Source organism: Cryptomeria japonica, chromosome 6 (assembly GCF_030272615.1).
Source record: "Cryptomeria japonica chromosome 6, Sugi_1.0, whole genome shotgun sequence".
Classification (NCBI taxonomy): domain Eukaryota; kingdom Viridiplantae; phylum Streptophyta; class Pinopsida; order Cupressales; family Cupressaceae; genus Cryptomeria; species Cryptomeria japonica.
In genome coordinates, this window is record NC_081410.1 from 82563909 (window position 1) to 82586066 (window position 22158).

General features: G+C 35.4%; 1 protein-coding gene across 3 annotated transcripts in view; it reads left to right on the plus strand.

Moving 5' to 3' along the window:
* The first annotated feature begins 15285 nt into the window (after positions 1-15285).
* Positions 15286-22158, plus strand: part of LOC131072857 (probable transcriptional regulatory protein At2g25830) — a 101423-nt gene continuing 94550 nt past the window's right edge. For 2 of the 3 annotated variants that reach the window (XM_058009138.2, XM_058009140.2), the window contains exons 1-2: positions 15286-15647; positions 15756-15934. In XM_058009138.2, coding sequence (XP_057865121.2) covers positions 15578-15647; positions 15756-15934 — 249 coding nt within the window. In that variant the 5' untranslated portion in view covers positions 15286-15577. The remainder of the gene's footprint in view (positions 15648-15755; positions 15935-22158) is intronic. The other variant, XM_058009139.2, reaches the window with a different exon arrangement.

Below are 22158 nucleotides of genomic sequence, written 5' to 3' on the forward strand. Positions count from 1 at the left end.
CAGACTTGATCTTCACTTCTAAGATCGCACATACAAAAACTCATCAACCACCAAAAACCCTAACACTACTTCTTTTAAAACCCTAGACATGATGTCCTTGAAAAGGAATCTGATTTCATGTCAGTCCAATAGGATTACATTGCAAGTTCCTAGGTTCATTGCTTCTAGACACATTTGATAACATGACACAAATCACCGTCAAAGTGTCGGTGGATGGTAAAACATCACAAAAATACCGGTTGGTAACTCATCATAGTATTATCGGTTCATACAACTTTACCGATTACCGGTTGGAAACTCATCACAAAGTAATACCGGTTCAAACATTAAATCGATTACCGGTTGTCCAAAAATGAAGACTGGGAAAATGATAACTGCCGCTTTAGTTTCTTCGCTTCGCTCGAGATCCTCGAACCACTTGAGATCGGTAAACAGTTTCTGCAAAACACCAATAGCCTAAAGACTATAATACATAATACCAGTTTGGAACAAATACCAGTTGAGCATAACTCATACATAGAAAGTGATCTCAAAGCAAGTGTGTATCCATCAATGACAACCACAACATAAACATAAAAAATGCCAACAATTTCTACCTTGAGACTGTGTTCTATTGGAGACAAAAGAATCCATTAGTCCTTGAAGCGATACCATTGGTTGAGCTCTATTGACAACACAAGCATCTACAACCCCATCGCTTGCCACATTCTTATTTTTGGAACAAAATTTTGTTTTTTCATTGCTTGAATTATTGGTTGGTCCATTGTCTTTGTGATGCTAAATAATATCCCTTGCTCTATTAGGTTGTTTTCACACTTTAGACCCTTTTCTGTAATTTCCTTGAATGTATTAAGACATTGCATTTGCAGTGGATATTTAACTTGATGAATGAGGTTTTCAATGAATATATCCACTTGTTCTACCTCTGGAATGTGACTAAGATATCCGCGGTACAAAGTTCTCCATCGATGTAAAAATGAAGCGAATGTTTCATCTTCTCTTTGTTTGGCAACACATAGATCCATTAGAGTAACTAGATTGCCTATATTATGTGAAAAGTTTGTTATAAAATGCTCCGCTAACTCACGACATGAGGAAATTTTTGATGCCAAATGTGAGAACCATTCTAATGTTGTTCCTCCCAGATTCTTGGGAAATAGACACATCAAATGTGTCTTCATGAGCTACTTCAATACATGTTATGTAAAATTCTTTGACATGATCTAGAGGATTACCTTTTCCTCTATATTTATCAAACTTTGGAGTCTCAAAATGTTGTGGAAAAGGTGACATGTACAAATTCCTATCAAAAGGATAAGGAAAGAGATCTTCCATGGTGTAGCTCATCTTTTCATTTCCTATTTGCATATTAGTCATTTGTCTTTGGAGATTTTGCACTTACTGAGCCAAGATTTTTGTTTTGGATAAAGGTACACTGACCATATAGGTATTCCCCATGAAAGGGCTGGTGTTAGAGTATACTAGAGCTTGCTAGAACATAGATTGAGTGTGCAACTATGTGCCTTGGTTTCCACTGGGTGGTGAGAAATATGCAAATTGAGTGCTGACATTAGACTGGCTTGATCCATACATTCCGATGGAGCCTTGATTCACATTCTGACCATTGTAGGTAGACCTAATTAAAACTGATACTAGGGGTTGGGTAGCACTTGTGGGTATGGTATTCATAGCCACTATTGTTGTTGTTGTTTGTGAAGTAACATTGGGAATAGTTTGGGACGTGATATTTGTTGACGAAACCCTTAATTGAGAATTTTGAATTGACATGATCATATTTTGAGTTGTTGCGATTTGTGTGCTTTGAGGTGCACCATGAGTTGAGCTTGAAGATGTCACTTGTGTTTTGGTAACGTTTGGTGCCTGATTCACATTTTGAGTCAAGTTTACTCTCGGTGGCAATATCGTTGAAATGTCAACATTTGGGGGTAGCTTGGCCCCATTTTGAATCAAAAGGGAGAGGTATTTGTCCTTATTGTTATTGATAAGTGCGTTTAGGACCAAAGGACTTGCGGATCTTGTTGAGTTGGCTCCAATTATTCTTGTGTCAAGTTCTGTTGGATTTCTTCTATTGAAAGCATGTTGTTTGTATTTATATGCAATGATGCAAGTCATCTAGCTTGCAGATGTTACTAAGTTGATAGGTCCATCTTCCACGTGGGGTTGAAGAATGGGTCATTATTTGGATTCATTTTATCTCTTTGTGATCTGGTTACTGGCATAATGATTTCTATGACACCTAGGAAATGCAAGACTTTGGGCAAATTATGATACAATCTAAAAGGGTGATGTTAGACTCTGACACTCTATTGGGGAGGATTAAGATGAGGAGGTTGCGAAGGAGATTGTTGAGGATTAGGACAAGGAGCTTGTCATTGTTGTAGTCTAAGTCTTTCGAGTCTTTGTTGAACGATTTCTCTTTCAAGTGCTCTTTGGATTCAGACTGATTTTCAGATTTCCTCGTATATAACAAATTCGAATCCTTCGTACTAGGGGACACTAGTTCTCAACTTCCATGCAAGGTTATCTAGACTATCAATGATTTCTCCCTGATCATCGTTTGGACCAAGATTGGGTTGTTCAAACGGTGAGAAACCGTCACCATGCAAGACCATGGTAACACATGCTATAGAGACTCTCTAAAGATGATGGTAATGCAACTAGAGGAGACTTACTCAAATGACCCAGTGGTTGACACTATGCAAAAATATCAGGAGTTAATGATGACCCAATTGAAAGTTTTGGAAAGAGATTCACAATGCTAGACTGATGAGCAAGGGAACCAAGTTGAGATTGATTGAAATAGGGGAAGGGTCTTGTGAACTTAAGATTTTTGAGAAAGTGTTTGAACCTAATGCAAAAAGAGACTATGCAAGGACTAAGTGAAGATGACAAACTTGAGCTTGATACAAAATGAGGATGAAGACAAGACTTATACATATACTATGAGGACTAAGGCAAAGACCATATGAGGATTGAGGACGAACTATGAAAGACTAAGGCAATAATGACAATATAAGGACTAAGGATGGACTACGAAGACTAAGGACTTAGAATGAGTTATGCAATATATGGGACTTAGGATCACAAATATAGTAAAGTGTTGTTTCCATTCTTCAAAAATGTGACTTTGGTTTGGTTTCTACTTTGATCAATTTTGTTGAGGGGAGATTGTTTTGGTGACATATTTTCTGACTTTTGAAAACAGTTTGTGAAAAAGTATGGCCAATGTATTTTGTTGTGACAGACTCTGAAAATAGATTTTTGCAAGGAAGGGCCTGAATTAGCCCATATCAATACTGACTCTATATTGGTTTGGAACGTACGATACACAAACAATCACAGTAGACAAAGCCTAGGTTGGAAAGAGGAAACCGTTCAATGGGGCCCTTACAAAATACTGAAACAAGATGGGCAACTACAGAGTTTGGCAGCACTAGCTCCACTCCATGACACACACTTCTTGGGCATGCCAGTCTCTCTTACCCCGAAGATCTGGAGATCTTATAATCGAGGGATTTTTGTGTCATCATGTAAGGTACATGAAGGGTATCTATGGGGTACGATCCGCACTCCCAAAACCATTAAACGTGGGATTTTGGGCTACTACTTTGGTTCTTATTGTAATTTTGAGGGATCTCGATCCAGCGATAGATTCTCAAAGAAAGTTACTTAAGGCTTTAGTTAAGCTTATCGATGCAGGGGGTCCCCACATACGTCGAATTCACTCAACATTTCAGCTGCCTCACCGATATATTTATATCATGGCTCGAAAAACCCACTTGAGAGTACGCTGGGAGAGATGATATCCCCAACGCATCTCAATTCAAGATACCATTGTGAGGTGATGAAATCCCCATCAACAATACCCCTCAACTACTAAAAATAAAAAGATAGGTGTTGTTATCACTTTTCCCAATCTCCTAAGACCTTGAAGGCGGGTGGAAAGGTAATTCGTGCAAAGGCGGGTCCACCCAAGACAGAGAGCAAGCGCTCTAGAGTTATTTTCCCTTTAAGATTGTAGTATATGAGCTATTCTAAACATAAGGCAGGCACATCTCCATTTAAAATCCAAATTGAAATGTGAGATCCACAAGTTCGTGTCCATTTTAAACCCAAAATCCAAAGGTGAGTTTGTCTTGTTCAATTTTAAGCCCATTCATTCAAGAGTGTGTTTCTGGTTCTTTTTAAGAACCAAATTGAAATGTTCAACCATACATGTTTATTTTCAAACACAAATCCAAAGATTGGCTAAACCTATAAATCCTACAAACACATATTAGTAGTTTGATAACAATAATCTTCGACCGATCGTGCGTTCCCTGTTCTTCTTCACCACATGCTGCAACAGAACATCAGTAGAACCAAAAAACCAAATGATAGAGAAATATCATAGAAACAACAACTATCAAAATTATCCAATGAATACACAATTATATCAACACGAATGCACAATCCTATGATATCAAATGCACCTTTCTGTCAATACACATGTGCATTACTATCAAAGCGAATGCGCAAAACTGACATAATGATTGCGTGATAAAAATAACAGAGAACTTTCAGAATAAAGAATGTTAAAACCTGTAGACCGAAAGTTATCTCATGATGATGTTCACCATTACTTCGGCCTCATTGATGAAATGGTATTTCTCTAGGTACTTTTGGATGAGGTTGTGATATCTAGATAGGGCAATTTCGTCTTCTCGGGTTTGGAGTCTTCTTTCTGCCTTTAGTATTCTTTGATGGGCTGTCTATTGTCTCTTTTTGTTTGCCTTTCTTCTTGCATTTGAAAATTTAAATCTAACTCGTCTTGCCATTAGATCTAACTCATTTTAAACAGAAAATGAAAAATTCCAGATTTAGAAATTGAATTAAGGGTTAGCTAGATAGAGAAATCGAGAAAAGCAATGACAAAACAAAAATAGTGTAGTGTTATCCTATACGATTGCACAATGTTTGTAAATATTGAGCATTTTTGTCATGATGAATGTGCAATAATTTGATCGAATGCGCATTTTTGTCAGTGCGAATGCGTGAGTTTTGTATTGCTCTGTACAAAATTTTAGAATCCTGCAAAATTATAGAAAACATGAGAAAATAAGTCAGATGTGGGTTCACGTCAGGTTCACCATTGTTTTCATGCTTAAAATCATTATGGGAAATATAACTAATTATACTATAAGGAAAATCATAGATTCCTTAACTAATCTAGCAAATCCTAAACATAAACCAATGAAATAGATGCAAGATTGAAGGAATTAAACAATATAAAACTCTCTATTATGCATCATGTCTTCCATTGTTCTTCTCCAAAATTGTGTTGTGGGTGGCTCGCAGATATCGCACTGGGATTATTGCATAGATTAGACACAACAATTTCAAAGATCATGATTGTTTGAATCACGAGAAATGAGGTTGCTTTTATAGATTTTTGGGACAGATTGGGTGAGAAATAGAACTAAAGTGTTGATTGATAGTTGAACTGATTTGATTTATCAGTTAACTCATTTTGATTGATCTATTAAATGGATTGATTGGAAAGATAACTCAATTGATTGGATAGTCAACTAAATTAATTAGCTAGTTAACTGAATAGAATGGGGGAGAAGACTGAATTGATTGAGAGATGTTTGAATTGATTGGTTAGTCAGAAAAAGGTGATTGGGAGTTAAAAGTGGAGATTGAAGAGTTAACTGGTTAGTTAACCGATTTGATCAATTAGTCATGATTTCAACATGTGTTGTAGGATTTTTGAATTGAAATTCAATTTCATTCTTATTTGGATTTGAATTTTGATTTCTGAATGATGAAATTGAAATGCACATTAACTTGAAATGTGGTGAAATTGAAATTTGGTGAAATGCGAATTTGGGAGAAATGAAATTAATTGAAATATGAATTTGGGGATTTGGATGATGAATTAATTAATTAAATAATTTAAATAAAATTATTCAATCATTAGAAATGGGATTAATTAAATAATTTAAAAGATTATATAATTAAGGAATTAAAATCGCAATTAATCAAATAATTAATATTTGAGAAAGGGGTTAAATGATTAATGATTAATGAGGTGAAAATTGAATAATTAGTGATGTGGATAATGATGATTAAATTAATTCAAAAGAATAAGATTAATTAAATTAATTAAATAATTAAAGAATTATTTAACTAATAGGACAAATAATTTTATTTTATTTTTAGGGCAAAGGTGGCGAGCCACCATAATATATTAATATTATAATAATGGAGGTTACAAAAACTGGTTCAAAGAGCATACCAGAGGAAAGAGGCAGTAAGAAAACCTCCAGTTATAGCTCAAGATTTGAAAAAATAAAAAAAACAACCTATACTAATATCCTGAACTATACCTAATACAAACTAAATCAAGCTCATCCTGAGCTTGCCCGTACAATTTATTAGAGAAGAATAAGTTTAATTAGAATAATTAAGGATATTGATGATTAAATGTCCAAGGGGTTGAGCTTAGTTGGTTAAAGTACTGAGTTCTCAATGTGGAGACCCAAGTTCAACTCCCATGAGGGACACCTTTGTGTAGAATTCTAAGTTGTGACTCTTGGTCTTCCATTGGTTGTATTTGTCTCATTGTTTAAAGTGGATTTCTAAGTTGTGACCCTTGGTCTTCCAATTGTTGTTTCTAGTTTGGTGCTCGAAAGGAGATAGTATTTGTAATAAGTTTGCTCGAAAGGAGTTGGTGTTTGTAATAAGTTTGTAACGTGGATGCTTGAATGAGCAAAAAATGAGCTTTGTGATTCTATGATACTTAATACAAAAAATAATGATGATTAAATTAATTCAGAAGAATAAGATTAATTAGATAATTAAATAATTATTTAACTAATAGGATGAATAATTAATACATGATCGATGAGACATTTTAGGTGTCTACAATATTGTGTTTTTTGACTTTTTATTTTATGATAGATTGTCAAGTTTCTGTAAATAGACATCAAAGTTGAAAACATCAAATAAAACTGAAAGAAAATTCAAATAACATTTTTAGGTATCTGACAAAAGTAAAGGGGACCAGGGAGAAGGTATTGAAGATTAGCGAGAGAGATTGTTATGTTGGAGATGGGAGTAATAAGGTCCAACAGAACCTCTTCTACGATGTAGGGGAATACCTAACTGGGAATGTATTAAATTCATAACATTATTTTATGCATAGAGCTAACAAGACTTGTTTTACATACCATAAAAGGAAATTAAGATGATTTGTTTTATTTGTCATTTTTCCACGAATGCCAATCATTGAATTTACATGCAACATTGTTGATGATCAACATAGTCTAAAATGGATGTTTAGGATGGAATCAGATTAAATTGTGAAATCATTAAAACTAAATGTTTGAATATCATATGGTTATTCAATGTGGAGCACTTTCAAACGGAAATCACCTATGGAACTTTAATAAGTCCTAGAGAACCTTTACAATTCATCTTTCAACAAGGATGAAATGACTAATTCACGATGGAGAATGATGGATCAATAGGAACAAAAGGATTGCTTTTTCTATTTGTGTATTTTTGCAAGTTAGATCCATAAGTTTGTTAGATGATAAACAATTTCCTATTATATTTTTATGCTTGCAAGTTCCTAAAATCCAAGTTGGATCAAATGTTTGAATCATAATTTCACTCACTCGATGATGTAAATTTGAGCAAACATAAAATGTAGAGATTGAACAAGGCAAAATAGGTATATAATTGCCTAAGAATGATCCAAATAACATGCAACCCAAAATATTTGGTAAAAAATTGGTATAGCAACACATTAAGCATGTCAATACTTTCACGTCTGTTAAAACAATCCCTATAAATGAAAAAGAAAAAAGACAACTTCCACTGTCCAAAACAAAAGTTGATCATTTCCTTTTTTTCATGGGATTGGAGGATTATAGTCTCCATGTAACTTTATTGCTCATTTTCTTGTAAAAAAATACTAATTCAGGTTTATTTTGACAATGTAGAATTGTGGGATGTATGATCAAGGAAGCAATCAAGCATGTTGCATGATAGTGTTCTATAATCATGAAAAGTTCCTAAAGCATTGTATAAATTCAACAAAGGTCATAAAGCATCCTTGGGGGATGAATTTGAACAACTAGCTTGCTAATTTTGCACGACGATAGTCTAGATAAAGGGGCACGATCCCAATCTTGTGAACTTTCCCCATGTTGGGTATAACTAGGTTAAATTTACGTGTTAATTTCTCTTCCATCATGGTAGCATCAGTCTTCAAATTGCTTTGTTCATTATATGCAAACTACTTCACAAATATTGGCATTTAAGGCATCATGATTTGAATTATAATTAGGTTTCTAACAAAAATAAACTTAACAAGTTTTCACATTTATAGCAGGTTAAGCTTTAGGTTGATGGGTTAGGAATGGAATTTTATATCCTAATTATAGATTATTGTTAGTCCTGCATTTGCCATTTTAATACATAAAGGAGCCTCCTCACAACATTATTCTTAATGTTGGAATTTCTCCTATGGGAACAGTGAATAAACCTTTTGATATTGTCAACAAAAATAAAAATTGCACCCATATGCGAAAGCCACACCATAACATTGACATCTGCAAAGTATAAAAAACAAAATCATGCACATTTTCCTTATGAGTAAGAAAGTTCTCTAATGCCATTGTTATATATCCAACCAAAATCTTGCTATATCTAATATAACTGCTAACTCTACAAAATCTAGAAGTGAAAATTGAGGAAACAAAATTTTGGTCTAACAGGCAAGAAAAGCATAATATATAATTTAAATCAAAAGTATAAAAGCCAATTTGCAATATAATCTCAAGTATTTCTTTCAGTCATACTAGTGAATTACATGAATACATAGTTATCTTGATATATAATATTTGTCCAACTCAAACCCGACACCCTGCCTCAAATGACAGTGCATTTAGAATAGTAGTGTAACTTATAATACCCACTCAAACTAATGCTAAAATCCTGGAATTCTAGTAGAACTTTTGACTTCCACCATCTACTTTTATGCTACTGAATTAATGATAAATGATTTGTTGTTCACTCTTGTGAACATGCAATTCTAATCATATATTTAGGTTGAACATTCTTTATTGGTGGATTTCTTCTAAAGAATATCTAGAGATGAAAATCCATAATACCTACAAAGAGAAAGATAACAACATGTATAATCTAATACCAAATGTGTCTGGTTCAACCAAATTCATGGGCAAATTTTTGTAGTCTTATAAATTCTACCATGTTCGCTAACAATGTTTAAAATGATTGCTCTTTTGTATGGCTTGTTCAAAACATTCGTGTGCCATATTAGGGGAAAGGACCTAGTAGCTGTGCACCCTAACTTTGCGCTTCTCAAAATCCTACGTGGAAATTTCAAATCATTTCGATTTTTTTACAGCAACTTACTTGGCAAGTCCCCTACTTATAACTAAGGTTTCGGGGCCACATCAACATGCTTTTTGCCATTATGTCCAAAATAACCAAAAAAAAAAGTAAGACCAATAGGTGTGCAAAAGAGCCCCAATACTTGTGCAGTTGATGTGGCATCACATGACTGGTTACTTTTCACAACAAATGGTATATTTCATTCAATTATCGGTACTTATCATACAACTATTGGTGCAATGTTATACAAAGGTTGGACATTAAATCAACAAGTATTGGGGTATTAAATCAACAACTCCTATCACAAGAATTGGAATGCACTCAACTACTGGGTCCTTTCCCCTATCCAACTTTTGCCTGTAGAGAGCCAAATTCTGCACAATAGCAGTTAGCATTGCATTAAATTTCTTAGGAGATTAGGAAATCCAATTCAACAATAATTTTATATTTGATGAAATAAAAGTAATGTAAAGCCAAAACAAATTTTTTGCTGCCCTAAGAGTATTTTTCATAATTAAATTCAGTCACAAATTTAAGACAAAAAATTATAGAATTTGGGTCAATACAATGAAACCCATTTATAGATAGATGCATATCAAACCCTAGTAAATGCATAAACTCCTCCTCTGAAGGTGCAATAGGAATTCCCCGTTTAATAAATTTACCTTCCTTAACAATGTAAATCATGGGCATTCTAGTCGATAGTTCAAGGCTTATAACCTATGCAAATGCAATACTGCAAATCTATTCCAAGGACCAAAACAAAACAAAGTTAAAAAATAAAAAAAATTGCTAAGGAATTTGTTGCTTCAAATCTGCAGTGCACATGCATGTTAAATCGTCAATTTACCTCCTGGAATTTCAGTTGTCCAGATACATTATTATAGACCATAGAGAATTTCCATGAGTTGCAATTAACACATTTTTCCCACCTCGAAGTTGAGGCTCAATTTGTCAAGCATATATGTAAAAGTTAAAATTCCTATTACTTATTGTAGTCACACAAATCTGTCCAGCTTAATTAAATAAATATTCGCTATTTCTTTGATTAAAAATCCACTAGCCATCAGTTAATTAAATAAATATTTAATTAATTCATCTCCAAACATTCTTCTATTAATTAAATAAATTATTCAATTTATTTTAATTAATTCATTAAACCAAATTCAAATCAATTAAATAAATAAAATCTATTTATTTAATAAAATCCCCTTTTCCTCTTTTAAATAAATTAAATAAAACATTTATTTAAATCATTATCCCCACCCCACTTGCATTTTCTTACAAATGCAACTTGCACACATTTATTGAAATAAATGAATTTTTATTTTAATAAAATCCTATTTTCCCTCACCCACCAAATCCACTTGCAAAAATCTAACCCCCTTCTAGATTCTTCTAACCCCTTCCTAATTAGCCTAATCCATCCCCTAATTATTGTCACATTCCTAAGCAAAATGGAGTCACTTCTCAAAGACTCCAAAGTCTTTGAAAATCATTTAATGCTTCGTGTGTTCAACAAATTAACCCCCAAAGTCTTCCAAGACCATTTATGGCTCTTACATAACCATTTATGGTTATTTCAAACTTGTCCCCCCAAACATTTATTGTTTTGACCATATTCATCCATTTCACATTTGCACAAGAGTTTATCCATTGGATAAAAGCTTTATTCTTTGAATAAAGAGTTTATTCATTCAACCAACCTTGATTTTAGCTCCCAAGGTCATATCAGGCATTTAATGTTTATTCCCTCTCCTCTCAACCTATCTTACATTGACACTTGTCATCCTGGGATTGGGTTGAAAGCCCTCACATGGATTTCAAATCATTCAATCCTGACCCTTGTTGAGATTACTCAATCTCAACCATCCATTGCTTCATTTTCCCTATAAATAGAGCCCATTTCTTCATAATCCAGATCCTGAAAACTTGTATGCATTTAAGCTATAGGTATTTTAAGAGAGCATTTTAGCATAATTAACTAATATCTTGTCATTTTGGATAAAATCAATCATTTTAGTATCAATAGCTTAATATTAGCTTCTTTATTTACATTTAGAGCAATATTTCAATCTCAAACCTCCATAAGCATCCATAGTGCAAAAAGCTGTTGAGAGCTACACTATTTTGGAACTTGGAGAGGAGAGGAACAAGGGAGAAGGAGCTAAGAACATGCTAAGAGGTATTTGGAGATGCCTCATTATCTTTGTTTCATTAGTTAGAGATATTAGCATGATTTTAGTGTCTCTCTTGATATGCCTGTTTAGATTAGTTTTTGATTGACTAACACTAACGGTTTCTTGTGTGTTTTGTGTTGTTTATCTTAGACTAACCTTGTCCACTTTGCAGGGCATCACTTATAAATATTTAGATTAAAATGTCTGTATTACGTATTGTATCCCGACGAAAAAAAATTGAATACAAAAAACAAAAATCTGATTTTCATAGGTGAAATGTTACCATGATCTAATTTTTCCATTCAATGCTGAGCTCTTTTGCAGAAGCATTTTTTTACAATTTTGGCTATTAAATCTTGGCCTAAAATTTTTGAACTTTGTTGTAGGATTTCATGTTTGAGTGGTTTTAAAAAAAAAGGGTTTTAAAGACAAATTAATATATGTTTTTCTTGGCGTGATACTTAACTTCGACAACATGCAAAATGTCTGAAAATATGAAAGAAAGCTAATTATCAATTAATGTCAAATTCTCTCAAAAGCCACTGCCTTATGTGATTCCACCTTAACTTTATTTTATAGTGAAAACAACATCTACACACCCATACTCAACCGCTACAGCTGTGGTGCTCTGAAAAGGGAAAAGAAAGGGACAAAAGATCGTGCCTCTAACATGTATGTCATAGTCTTGAAACTTGCTGCAAATATATTATCAATTCATTAGTGTGAAGAGATGAAAAAAAGTGTACTTAAAATGGTGTCAAGATCCAAACCTATAAGTATACCATTGTGAGGATGGTCTATAAAGCTAGCAAGAGCACTAACTACAATACACACACACATTTGATTTGTTAGATGAAATACAATCACACTTGTTAGTAATGCTTTTGTGTAGAGACCAACTAACCTGAGAATTCATCCAATAATAAAAAGGGGTTCAAAAACTTTAACTCTGGTTTGTTCACAACAAAGAATTTGATCAAATAGACAAAATAATGAATGAATGAATGATTATAATGATATTTACTAGTTCAAGCAATCTAGAAAATTGAGAATAGAAACCCTAAATTATCTTTCAAAGGATATTAAAATGTAGATGAGGAAAAAGGGGATGTTAGTTCAAAAACCAAAACATGCATACAATCTACCTAAGATAATCACATAAACTCAGATTGCAAACTAACTTTCTTAATCCTACCAACAAAGAAATTGAAATAAAACACAACATTAATACAAACTATCCATTGCACTTATTCAATTAGATCTCCCTGCTCTTCCTTTTAGCTCTAATGGAGATATGTCACTCTCGAGAGGCTAGGTGCATGAAACAACGAAAGCAAAGGAGACAGTGTTTGAGACTTACTAGGAATATGTGATTAAATGATGATTGAATCGATAAACTAGACAAAATGACCGAGTTAAGCTATTTGAAAAACAAATGATTTGATAAAATGATAGAATAACAATGATAATGTTCGATTGCTACATAAAATGTGACAGAATAAGAGTGCATAAAAGTTAGATGAATTGATTGAAGGGGAGGTCCCAATTTATAGAAAACCGAAGACTCGATGGACGAACAAGATCGAAAGGATTTTTGATCGAGTGAAGGGATAAGATTGAACACACAATAGAGCTGCCATTCGGGGAAGGATGAAGGAGATGAAGAAAAAAGCGATAAAAAAACAAAAAGCAAATTTTTGGGGATGCATACCTCATTTTCAAATTAAAAATTGAATTATAATGAGATATTAAGATTTTCAAAATTCAAAGAGGAATCTTGAGATAAAGTTGCCATTTGCAAAAACTGGAAGGATATTTTCAATAATTTTTTTTAAAAAGCAGATATTATCCTTATGCGAGAAGATAATTAGGAAAATTAAATAAATAAAGATATTTATTAATTCAAAGACATAATTAGATAATTGAATAATTTAAATGAATTATTCAACTATAGGTTAAAATAAATGAACCTTTAATTAATCAATTAAAATTGTTTAATTAAAGGGGATAATTCATAATTAACCGAATAATGTAATATTATTTAATTAAGTTTAAAAGGGGAAGGGGTTTGATGAAATGCTGAAAGATTAGGGTAGAATAATTAGTTAAAAAAGGGGTTAAATAATCAATGAATTAATTAAACTTAAATGGGCAAATTAGTCAAACTGACGTCCGACCTAAAAGGGGTCAAATTAAGTCAATTTGGGTCAATATAAATGAAATTGGAAAGAATGGGAAAGTTTGCATGGGAAATGAAACAATTTGAGTGAAAAACTGCAAATTAAGGCAAATTGAGTAAAACCGAGCAATATCATCTAAATCGAGTCAAAGCGGGTCACCAGATAGAGAAGGGACAAATGTGATGCCATGGGACTAGAAAAGAGGTCAAAATACAACCTTAGCATATGGATAGGCAGGAGAGGGGATCCAACGGGATTGGAAATAGAAAGCGGGAATCAACAGAACCCTAAAAAGTAGGCCTAAAAACCCTAAAATTAAGACGAAGAAAATGGTCAAAGCAGACATTGTCGGAGTGGGAGGGGAAAAATCCAACACAATTGGGCTGAAGTAGAGGTTGAAATGCAAATTTTGCACTAGGAGTGAGAAGAGAGGGGAAGGATCTAGATAGGCATGGAAAAGGCTGAACGGGAGGACCAAATCAGGGGCAAAAAACCCTAATTGGGGCACAATTAGGCAATACATCAATGCAAAAGTGACAAGGGAATGATCTAATGCAAAAGAGACGAGGTTAAGGATAAAATGCAATCTCAAACCTGAAATGAGAAGGCAAGGGATCAATCTGAATAGGACGGGATTGTGCAAATAAAGAAGATCATACGTGCGATAAGGTAAAAAATGAAGAACGAAGATGATGCATATTTTAAGTGTACACAAAAAATATAAACATATTGAGAAGTTGTAAATGGAGAAGTGGGTACTTGACAATGACATCATCTCCTTCATATTGTTCTCTGGCCAACACCTTCTTTGCTTAAAAAATGTATGGTCTTAGAAACAAAGTCATGTATTTCATTCTTCAAAAGTTCCAAAATTTTCTTTATGAATTTGATTGCCAACCGTTATCTATATTCTGCACCAACCTTGCAATGCACTACGCCAGACCTTGCAACATGTGCCTTCTCTTGCATTGCAAATTGAAAAAGCTTTTCTACCATTTTGCAACCGAAAAAAGAGACCAATAGTAGGATGACCAAAAACTTTGAATTAATATTTGCTTAACAAATATGCAACTTCACTGATGTTATTAGCAATTAAATATAAATCTTAAAAAAAATTGAACTTTGATTGAATGCTCATGTTTAGTTTAATCACTGTTTACTCATGTTTAGTTTAATCATTGTTTAACCATTACTCTTGCTATAGTTCCATGCATGACATGGACCAACAATAGATAAAATTGAAAAAATTAAGTACAAAACAAAATAAATGATAACATTTGAAAAGATCTTGAATTTAAATTGAACTTAGATATGTGATAGATCAAATCTTCACATGTAATACAACCTCACCAAATCTTATAGATCAAATAATTATATATCAATGAAAGAAAAATATTTATATTTAAAAATTATTAAATAAACAAAATGTGAAGATAAACAGCCCTATAAAAATACTAAATAATAATAAAAACTCCGAGACTTTTTATCTAATTACTAATCCTGAAAATATTTCGTATGAAATGTAAATTTTTCATACAGGCCAAGGCTGGAGCTCCTAAGGTGCAATTGTTGGTATATAGCGGGGTTAATCTTGTTAAGTTTTTTTGGTGGTTTAGTTTCACAGATCAGGGGTGAAATCCCTCAGAAATAGAACAGCTATAGTTTTCGAAACGGAAAACTTTTCCGCATATGAATAGGGGCGCACCAGATGTGAAACACGATATTTCGTGATTAAGACTGTTGCATTTATTTATATGGTGCAGATTTAAGAAAATTGTAGCAGGAAAAATGAGTAGGTTGGGTAGGGTTTTAGGAATGCTGTCAAAGGCGCCGCCGGAATTCAGGTCTACGTATTCACGTTAGTATACTTTCTTTCTCTGGCCTTATCTTGACATAATTTTGGTTAATTTCGATTTCGTTCTTTGCCTTATATTTAAGGGTGATATTTGATCGATGGTACTCTCAGAGAATGGCCCGATGCAGTTGACTGTGTTAACCGAGTTATACAGTCAAATAAATTCAAGTATGATTAGCTCCTGTAAACAACGATGGGATTCTGAGTCGCTGTATTGTGGTCGTAGGAGAATATCAGTTTGCGTGCCACTCAACATGGGGAGGCGTGCTTGTAAGATTGCTGACAGAAAGGTTTTTAAATTGGTTTTAACTTAGTCACCATTCGTAATTGCGTATTGCAATGTATTTGAATCGGCTTCAACTGAATTCTCTTTTGGTTTCATACTGAAATGCATTTAAATTGTTTTGAAGAAAAAGCCCATTGTTGTTGTGTAAGCGGAAGCTAAATCAAATTAATTGCAAAGAAGTAACAGAGAATAAATCAGAATAACAGAATAACACATAAGCAGAGTTACCCGGGGACGCGTCCCCAACCTGAAAACCCCCGTCCCCGTCTCGGGGACGTTTCGGGGACTTGGGGACGGCCAGGGGACGTTTCCCCCCGTCCCCAAATTGCCCTATATTTTTAGGGGACGTCCCCGAAACGGGGGACGCCTGCCCTAGCCTTGGGGGACGTCCGTACGTCCCGGGGACGGCTGGGACGTCCCCAATCCGTCCCGGGGACGGCTAGACGTCCCCCTTATCTAAGGCCATTAATAAATATTAAAAAACTAAAAAAAGTTGTATTTTCAAATTTTTAAATTTTTTTTCTAATATAGGCCCCTTATTAATTCAAATTGTTAGTAAAAATAAAAAATTTAAAAGATAACATTAATTTAATTCATAATTTTGACAATGAAACTATATGGCAGCAGTGTAGCCTTTGGGCATTTTGACGCAGAGATTAGAAAATCGCCCAAAAATCGCCAAACTCGGCGAGTTAATAGAAAAATAACACCCAACACCTTTATGAAAGAATAAGTTTTTTTGGCCTCGCGGGGCGCTCCCCCTCGACCCCGCCCTGTATTGCGACAGGGAGCGCGCAAGGGGCGCTGCCCCTTGACCCTGCCTTGGGGGCGCTGCCCCCAAACCCCCATTGAAAAATATGGGGGGAAACCGCGTCGATAGAAGTAGGGAAAATTTAACCTCTTTGTTTTGACATTTTGTATGTTATTTCTTTAATATCTATTATGATATGCATATTGACAATGTGAATGAATTGAAATTCTGATTTATGAATGCATAATTGCATATTGTCTATTGAGTATTAACAATGTTGTATGTTCAGAATTTACATTCTAAAATGTCTTCAACTTTTCATAGTATCATACACATGCCATTTCCATGTTTTATTGTTTTCATATGAATATAATGTATGTATGCATGCTTTATCCATGTTTTCATATGAACATTTAGAATTTTGAAATTTTCCTATATATTTTAAATATTTCCTATATTTTAATAGCCGTCCCCTTTGCCGTCCCCCGCCGTCCCCAAATTTGGCAAAAAAATTTGCCGTCCCGGAAACGCGTCCCGCCGTCCCCTGCCGTCCCCGTCCCGGAAACTCGGGGTAACTTTGCACATAAGTCATAGATTTACATGGTAAAACAAAGCATCTATAGGTCAAGGCATTGGTAAACAAATTTTCTAGTTGCTGCTCTTACAATTACAATTTTTGCAATAAATTTGCTCTTGTTGTGTAAGCGGAAGCTATACTCAAAATAATTATAAAAATTGCAGCACAAATTAGTTGCAAAGAAATAACAAAGAAAATAAAGCAGAATAACAAATAACATAGAAGACACGAATTTACTTGGTAAAACTTTGACAATATGTCAAGGAAACATCTATAAGGACGAGGTATTGGTATTCTTATTGCTCAGAGAAAACATTTACAATCTTCACAGTTGCTGCTCTTACAATTACAAATTTTGCAATAACTTTGCTTTCAATGCAATAGTGATATATAGAATATCTCCAAGACAAAATCTCCAAACTTAGAAAAAACCAATTTTATACCTGTTGTGACGTATTCACACATCGCCCCATTGCAAATGGGGACCCCTACTTTTTTGCTTTCTGGGGTTTGCTTTCTAGGTGTTTAGGGTTTGTCTGTTAGCCTTTGCATTTTGAGTGTCGCCAGGGGATCAATAGGATGGTAGGCTTTGCTTGAGCCAGGGGAGTCAGCAGGTGCTCCGGGTTAGGATTTCTTTGAGAGTCTTCCTTAGGGCCAGGTTTTGCTCTTGTTGCTAATTGTGTCTTGCTTTGTGAGTGGGTATCATTCTTGAAGGTCCGAGCTAGGTCAAGTTGGTGAGTGATGAAGTCTGGAATGTCATCCTGATCTTCAAATGCCCTGAAATTTGGCTAAGTCTGGAATGTCCTGATTCTGAAATTTGGCTAAGTCTGGAATGTCCTGATCCTGAAATTTGACTAAGTCTGGAAAATTGAAGAATCCTCCAAAAACTAGATTTTGCAATATAACTCCTGGAGGTTCGAAACCACTCTCAAACATCCTGACAGTATATATGGAATATAACTTAAAGTATAAGAAAGAAGAAAGATATAAGGAAATGTCACTTAAATGTTATATTCCATAAAATGATCCTGACGGAGAGTCCAAAATGTCAAATTTCGCTCCTGACCCTTCCAAAGGGTCCAGAGCGAAATTCTCCATAAGATATTCTACTTTGACCAAAACCTAGAACTAACGCATTCCCAGGCTTGAATGAAGGTAAAAATGCTTGTTTGAATGAAGAAATGTGAAAATGAAGTCAGGATCTTGGTCAAGAATAGGGATTTCGCTCCTGACCCTTCCAAAGGGTCCAGAGCGAAAATCCTTGAAGACCTCAAATTCTCACTTATCAAGGCCAAATTTCTAGTTCCTAAGGCGTGTTTGAAGGTATTTTTGAATGTTCTAGCCTTGTCAAGATTGAAAGATGAAGGATTTTAGTCAAGAAGATGAATTTCGCTCTTGACCCTTCCAAAGGGTCCAGAGCGAAATTCTTGAAAACACTCATTTTTCCTTTAGCAAGAGTCAAGACCAAGGTGGAGATGCATGAGGAAGGATATATGTTTGCCTCCCAAAGAGGATGAAAATAGGAAAAGTCAAGGATCCAACCCAAAAAGTGATTTTCGCTCCTGACCCTTCCAAAGGGTCCAGAGTGAAAATCTTTGTAGCTCTCATTTCTTTTCAAATTTTGACTAAGTGTTGGTTTCTAGGGCATGTTGGGGAACGAATTGGTATGTTCTTGCCTTGAGATGGAGTTGGATGATTTTGAAGAGCAAGATTTTAGCCTAAAATAGATTTTCGCTCCTGACCCTTCCAAAGGGTCCAGAGCGAAATTCATCATAAACTTCATTTGCTACCTTGTTTGAGCTTGAAACCTTGTCCCTTAGGTGGAAAATGATCTAAGTTTGCTTCTTGAGATGGTTTGAAGTTGGAAAAGTGAGTGATCAAGCCTAGAATGAGATTTTCGCTCCTCACCCTTCCAAAGGGTCCAAAGCGAAAATCCTCCCAGACCTCATTTCTTTCCTTATTTGGCCAAATTTTGATGTCCAAGGCATGTTGAAAGAGAGAATGGGCATATTGAAATCCTTAAGGACGTTTGAAAAAGTTGAGGAATGAGTGTTTTAGCCAAGGAAGGAAATTTCGCTCCTGACCCTTCCAAAGGGTCCAAGGTGAAATTCCTTACAAGCTTATATTTTTTACCTTGCTTGAGCTTAAAACCTTGTTCCTAGGGCAAAGAGAGATGAGATTTTACCTTGCAATGAAGTTTCAAGTTGAAAGAATGATGATTTTTGGTCAAGAATGAGATTTTCGCTCCTAACCCTTCCAAAGGGTCCAAAGCGAATTTTCTCAAAACCTATCTTTTCCCTCAAATTTATGCCAAGTCTAGTGTGGGTCAAGATTAGAGGTGTCTTTAGGCATGTCCTTGAATGGTCAATAATTATCAAGTTTGAAGGAATTGAGCCAAATGATGAAAATCGCTCCTGACCCTTCCAAAGGGTTCAGGGCGAAAATTCTTCAAACACCTATTTTCCCTTGCAAAATCAAGTCAAACTTGGGTTGGACGTGAGAGGAGAAGTGTTTTCTAGCCTTTTGAGGTGAATGCAACTTGAAATGATGGAGGAATAAGCCTAAATTAAGAAATTCGCTCTTGACCCTTCCAAAGGGTTCAGAGCGAATTTTCTCTAAATCACCTTTTTTCCCAATTTTGTGCCAAGCCAAGTGCTGACTAAGGCGAGCTTTGATGGGAGAGGTCCTCAGGAATGACTTTGACTTAGCAATGATTATCAAATTTGAAGGAATTGAGCCAAAAAGTGATTTTCGCTCCTGACCCTTCCAAAGGGTCCAGAACGAAATCTTAAAACCACCTATTTTCCTTGCAAGTCTAGTCAAACGTTAGGTTTTCATGGCTTGGATGGGTGCGAGGAGACATGTTCTTGCCTTTTGAAGTTAATTGGTGTTGAAAAATGATGGAAATTAGTCCAAACCAAGGATTTGGCCCCTTCCAAAGGGTCTAGAGCGAAAACCCTAGGATCACCTACTTTCTTTGCAAGACAAGTTAAAATTTTGATTTTTATGGCCTAGATAGGAGTGAGGCAATGTGTCCTTAGTCTTGGAGGTGAATTGAAGTTGAAAGGATGGAGGAACATGCTCAAAACTTGAAAATCGCTCCTGACCCTTCCAAAGGGTCCAGAGCGAAAAACACTAAAACCATCCTTTTCTCCAAATTTTGTGCTAAGTGAGGCCTAGACTAGGATGAGAGAAGCTATTTGGAATGCCTTGAAAAGATGTTTATCCACCAAAGATGCAAATTTTGAGCTAAAATTGGAATTTCGCTCCTGACCCTTCCAAAGGGTCCAGAGCGAAATTCTGGATAGGTCCTGTCCCTGGCCAGTTTTTTGAGCGAATTCTCCTTTTTGGGCCTTGTGAAGATCGAACCAATGTTGCCAAGTTGAGAAGTGGGTTCAATATGGGGGATTCCAGATGAAGTGAAGTGAAGAAAGTGAAATTTAGTGTGAATAGGCAAGCAAAAAGTGAATTTCGCTTTTGACCCTTTGTGTCAAGACAAAATTTTGATTCCTAAGACATGAAAAGACTGGAGGGAGATTATTTAAGCCTTGCAAGATAAATTGAAAGTGAAGAAGATGGAGGAATAAGCCTAAAACAGGAATTTTGCTCCTGACCCTTCCAGAGGGTCCAGAGCGAAATTCCCAATTCCACTCAATTTGCTCATGATAGAGGTCAAGGCGTGGGTCCCTGGGCGTTGGAGGAAGGAAAACTATCATATGTTTGCCTTGGGAGGAGTTTTGGAGTAAACAAGTGATAGAATCATCCTGGAATACAAAATTCGCTCCTGACCCTTCCAAAGGGTCCAGGGTGAAATCTTTTGAAACTCCTATTTTTCACCTTGTTCGGGCTAGGCAAAGGGCTAGCTGTGAGGTAATGTTGAAAAGAGGTCTAAATTGGCCAGGAATGCAAATTTCGCTCCTGACCCTTCCAGAGGGTCCAGGGCGAAATTCTTATAGGGCCTGTCCTTGGGGAGAATCTTGAGCAAGCTTCATTTTAATATCTTTTGTTGATGATTTAAGGTGTAAAATACTATGTTGAAATGAATTTATTATGTGTCCTTAATCATCTTTTGGTTTGTCTTGCAGTTGAAAGAAGACCAGGCCAAGACAAGGATGACCTTATCCAGTCCAGCATCATCAAGGACGACCTTCTCTAGTCCAGCATCATTCGGAACGACCTTCTCTGGCCTAGCATCATCAAGGACGACATCTTCCAGTCCAGCATTTCAAGGAAAGGTACACCATCCATCCTGCACATCAAAGACAAAAGAGGTTAAAGCAAGGGTCCGTTGAGGAAGCAGATAGTTTTAGAAGAGTTAATTAAAATTATCTTCTCAGCATCATCAAATTGAACATCTACCAAGTTACAAGTGTCAGATAAGGTGGCATCCCAGGTCATCACTCCTCCAATCGGATTGGTCCACCTCAGCGTGTCCAGATTCAATGTACCCGACTCATCAAAATGGCACAAACTTCGATGTACCTACCTGTTGATGTGTTTTTTATGCACATGCGAACACAGAATAAAATACCTAAAGGTACCTTATCCTCTCTTGAGCAAAGTTTCCTGACTGCTGAAGATCTCGCCGAAGGATCAATCGAGGCAACTCCAAGGTTCTTGTATGTAGGTTCTCTACTCGTGGATAAGCTCTTTGTGGTATGATGTGATTTTGCTGGAATCACAAGGGGACTTACACTTGATGACTAAACGTCTGATTTGCTTTGAACATTGCTGGAACATAGGATTTCACTAGCCTAGATTTTTTGAAAAAAAAGAAAAGTATGAGGGCAAGGAAATGATCTAATTCTGACACTAAGAATGTAGGAGCAATGAATGATCTTTGATGAAATTCTAACTAAGTCTTGTCTTGACATCCCAGGACCATCTCCACAAGGTTAGT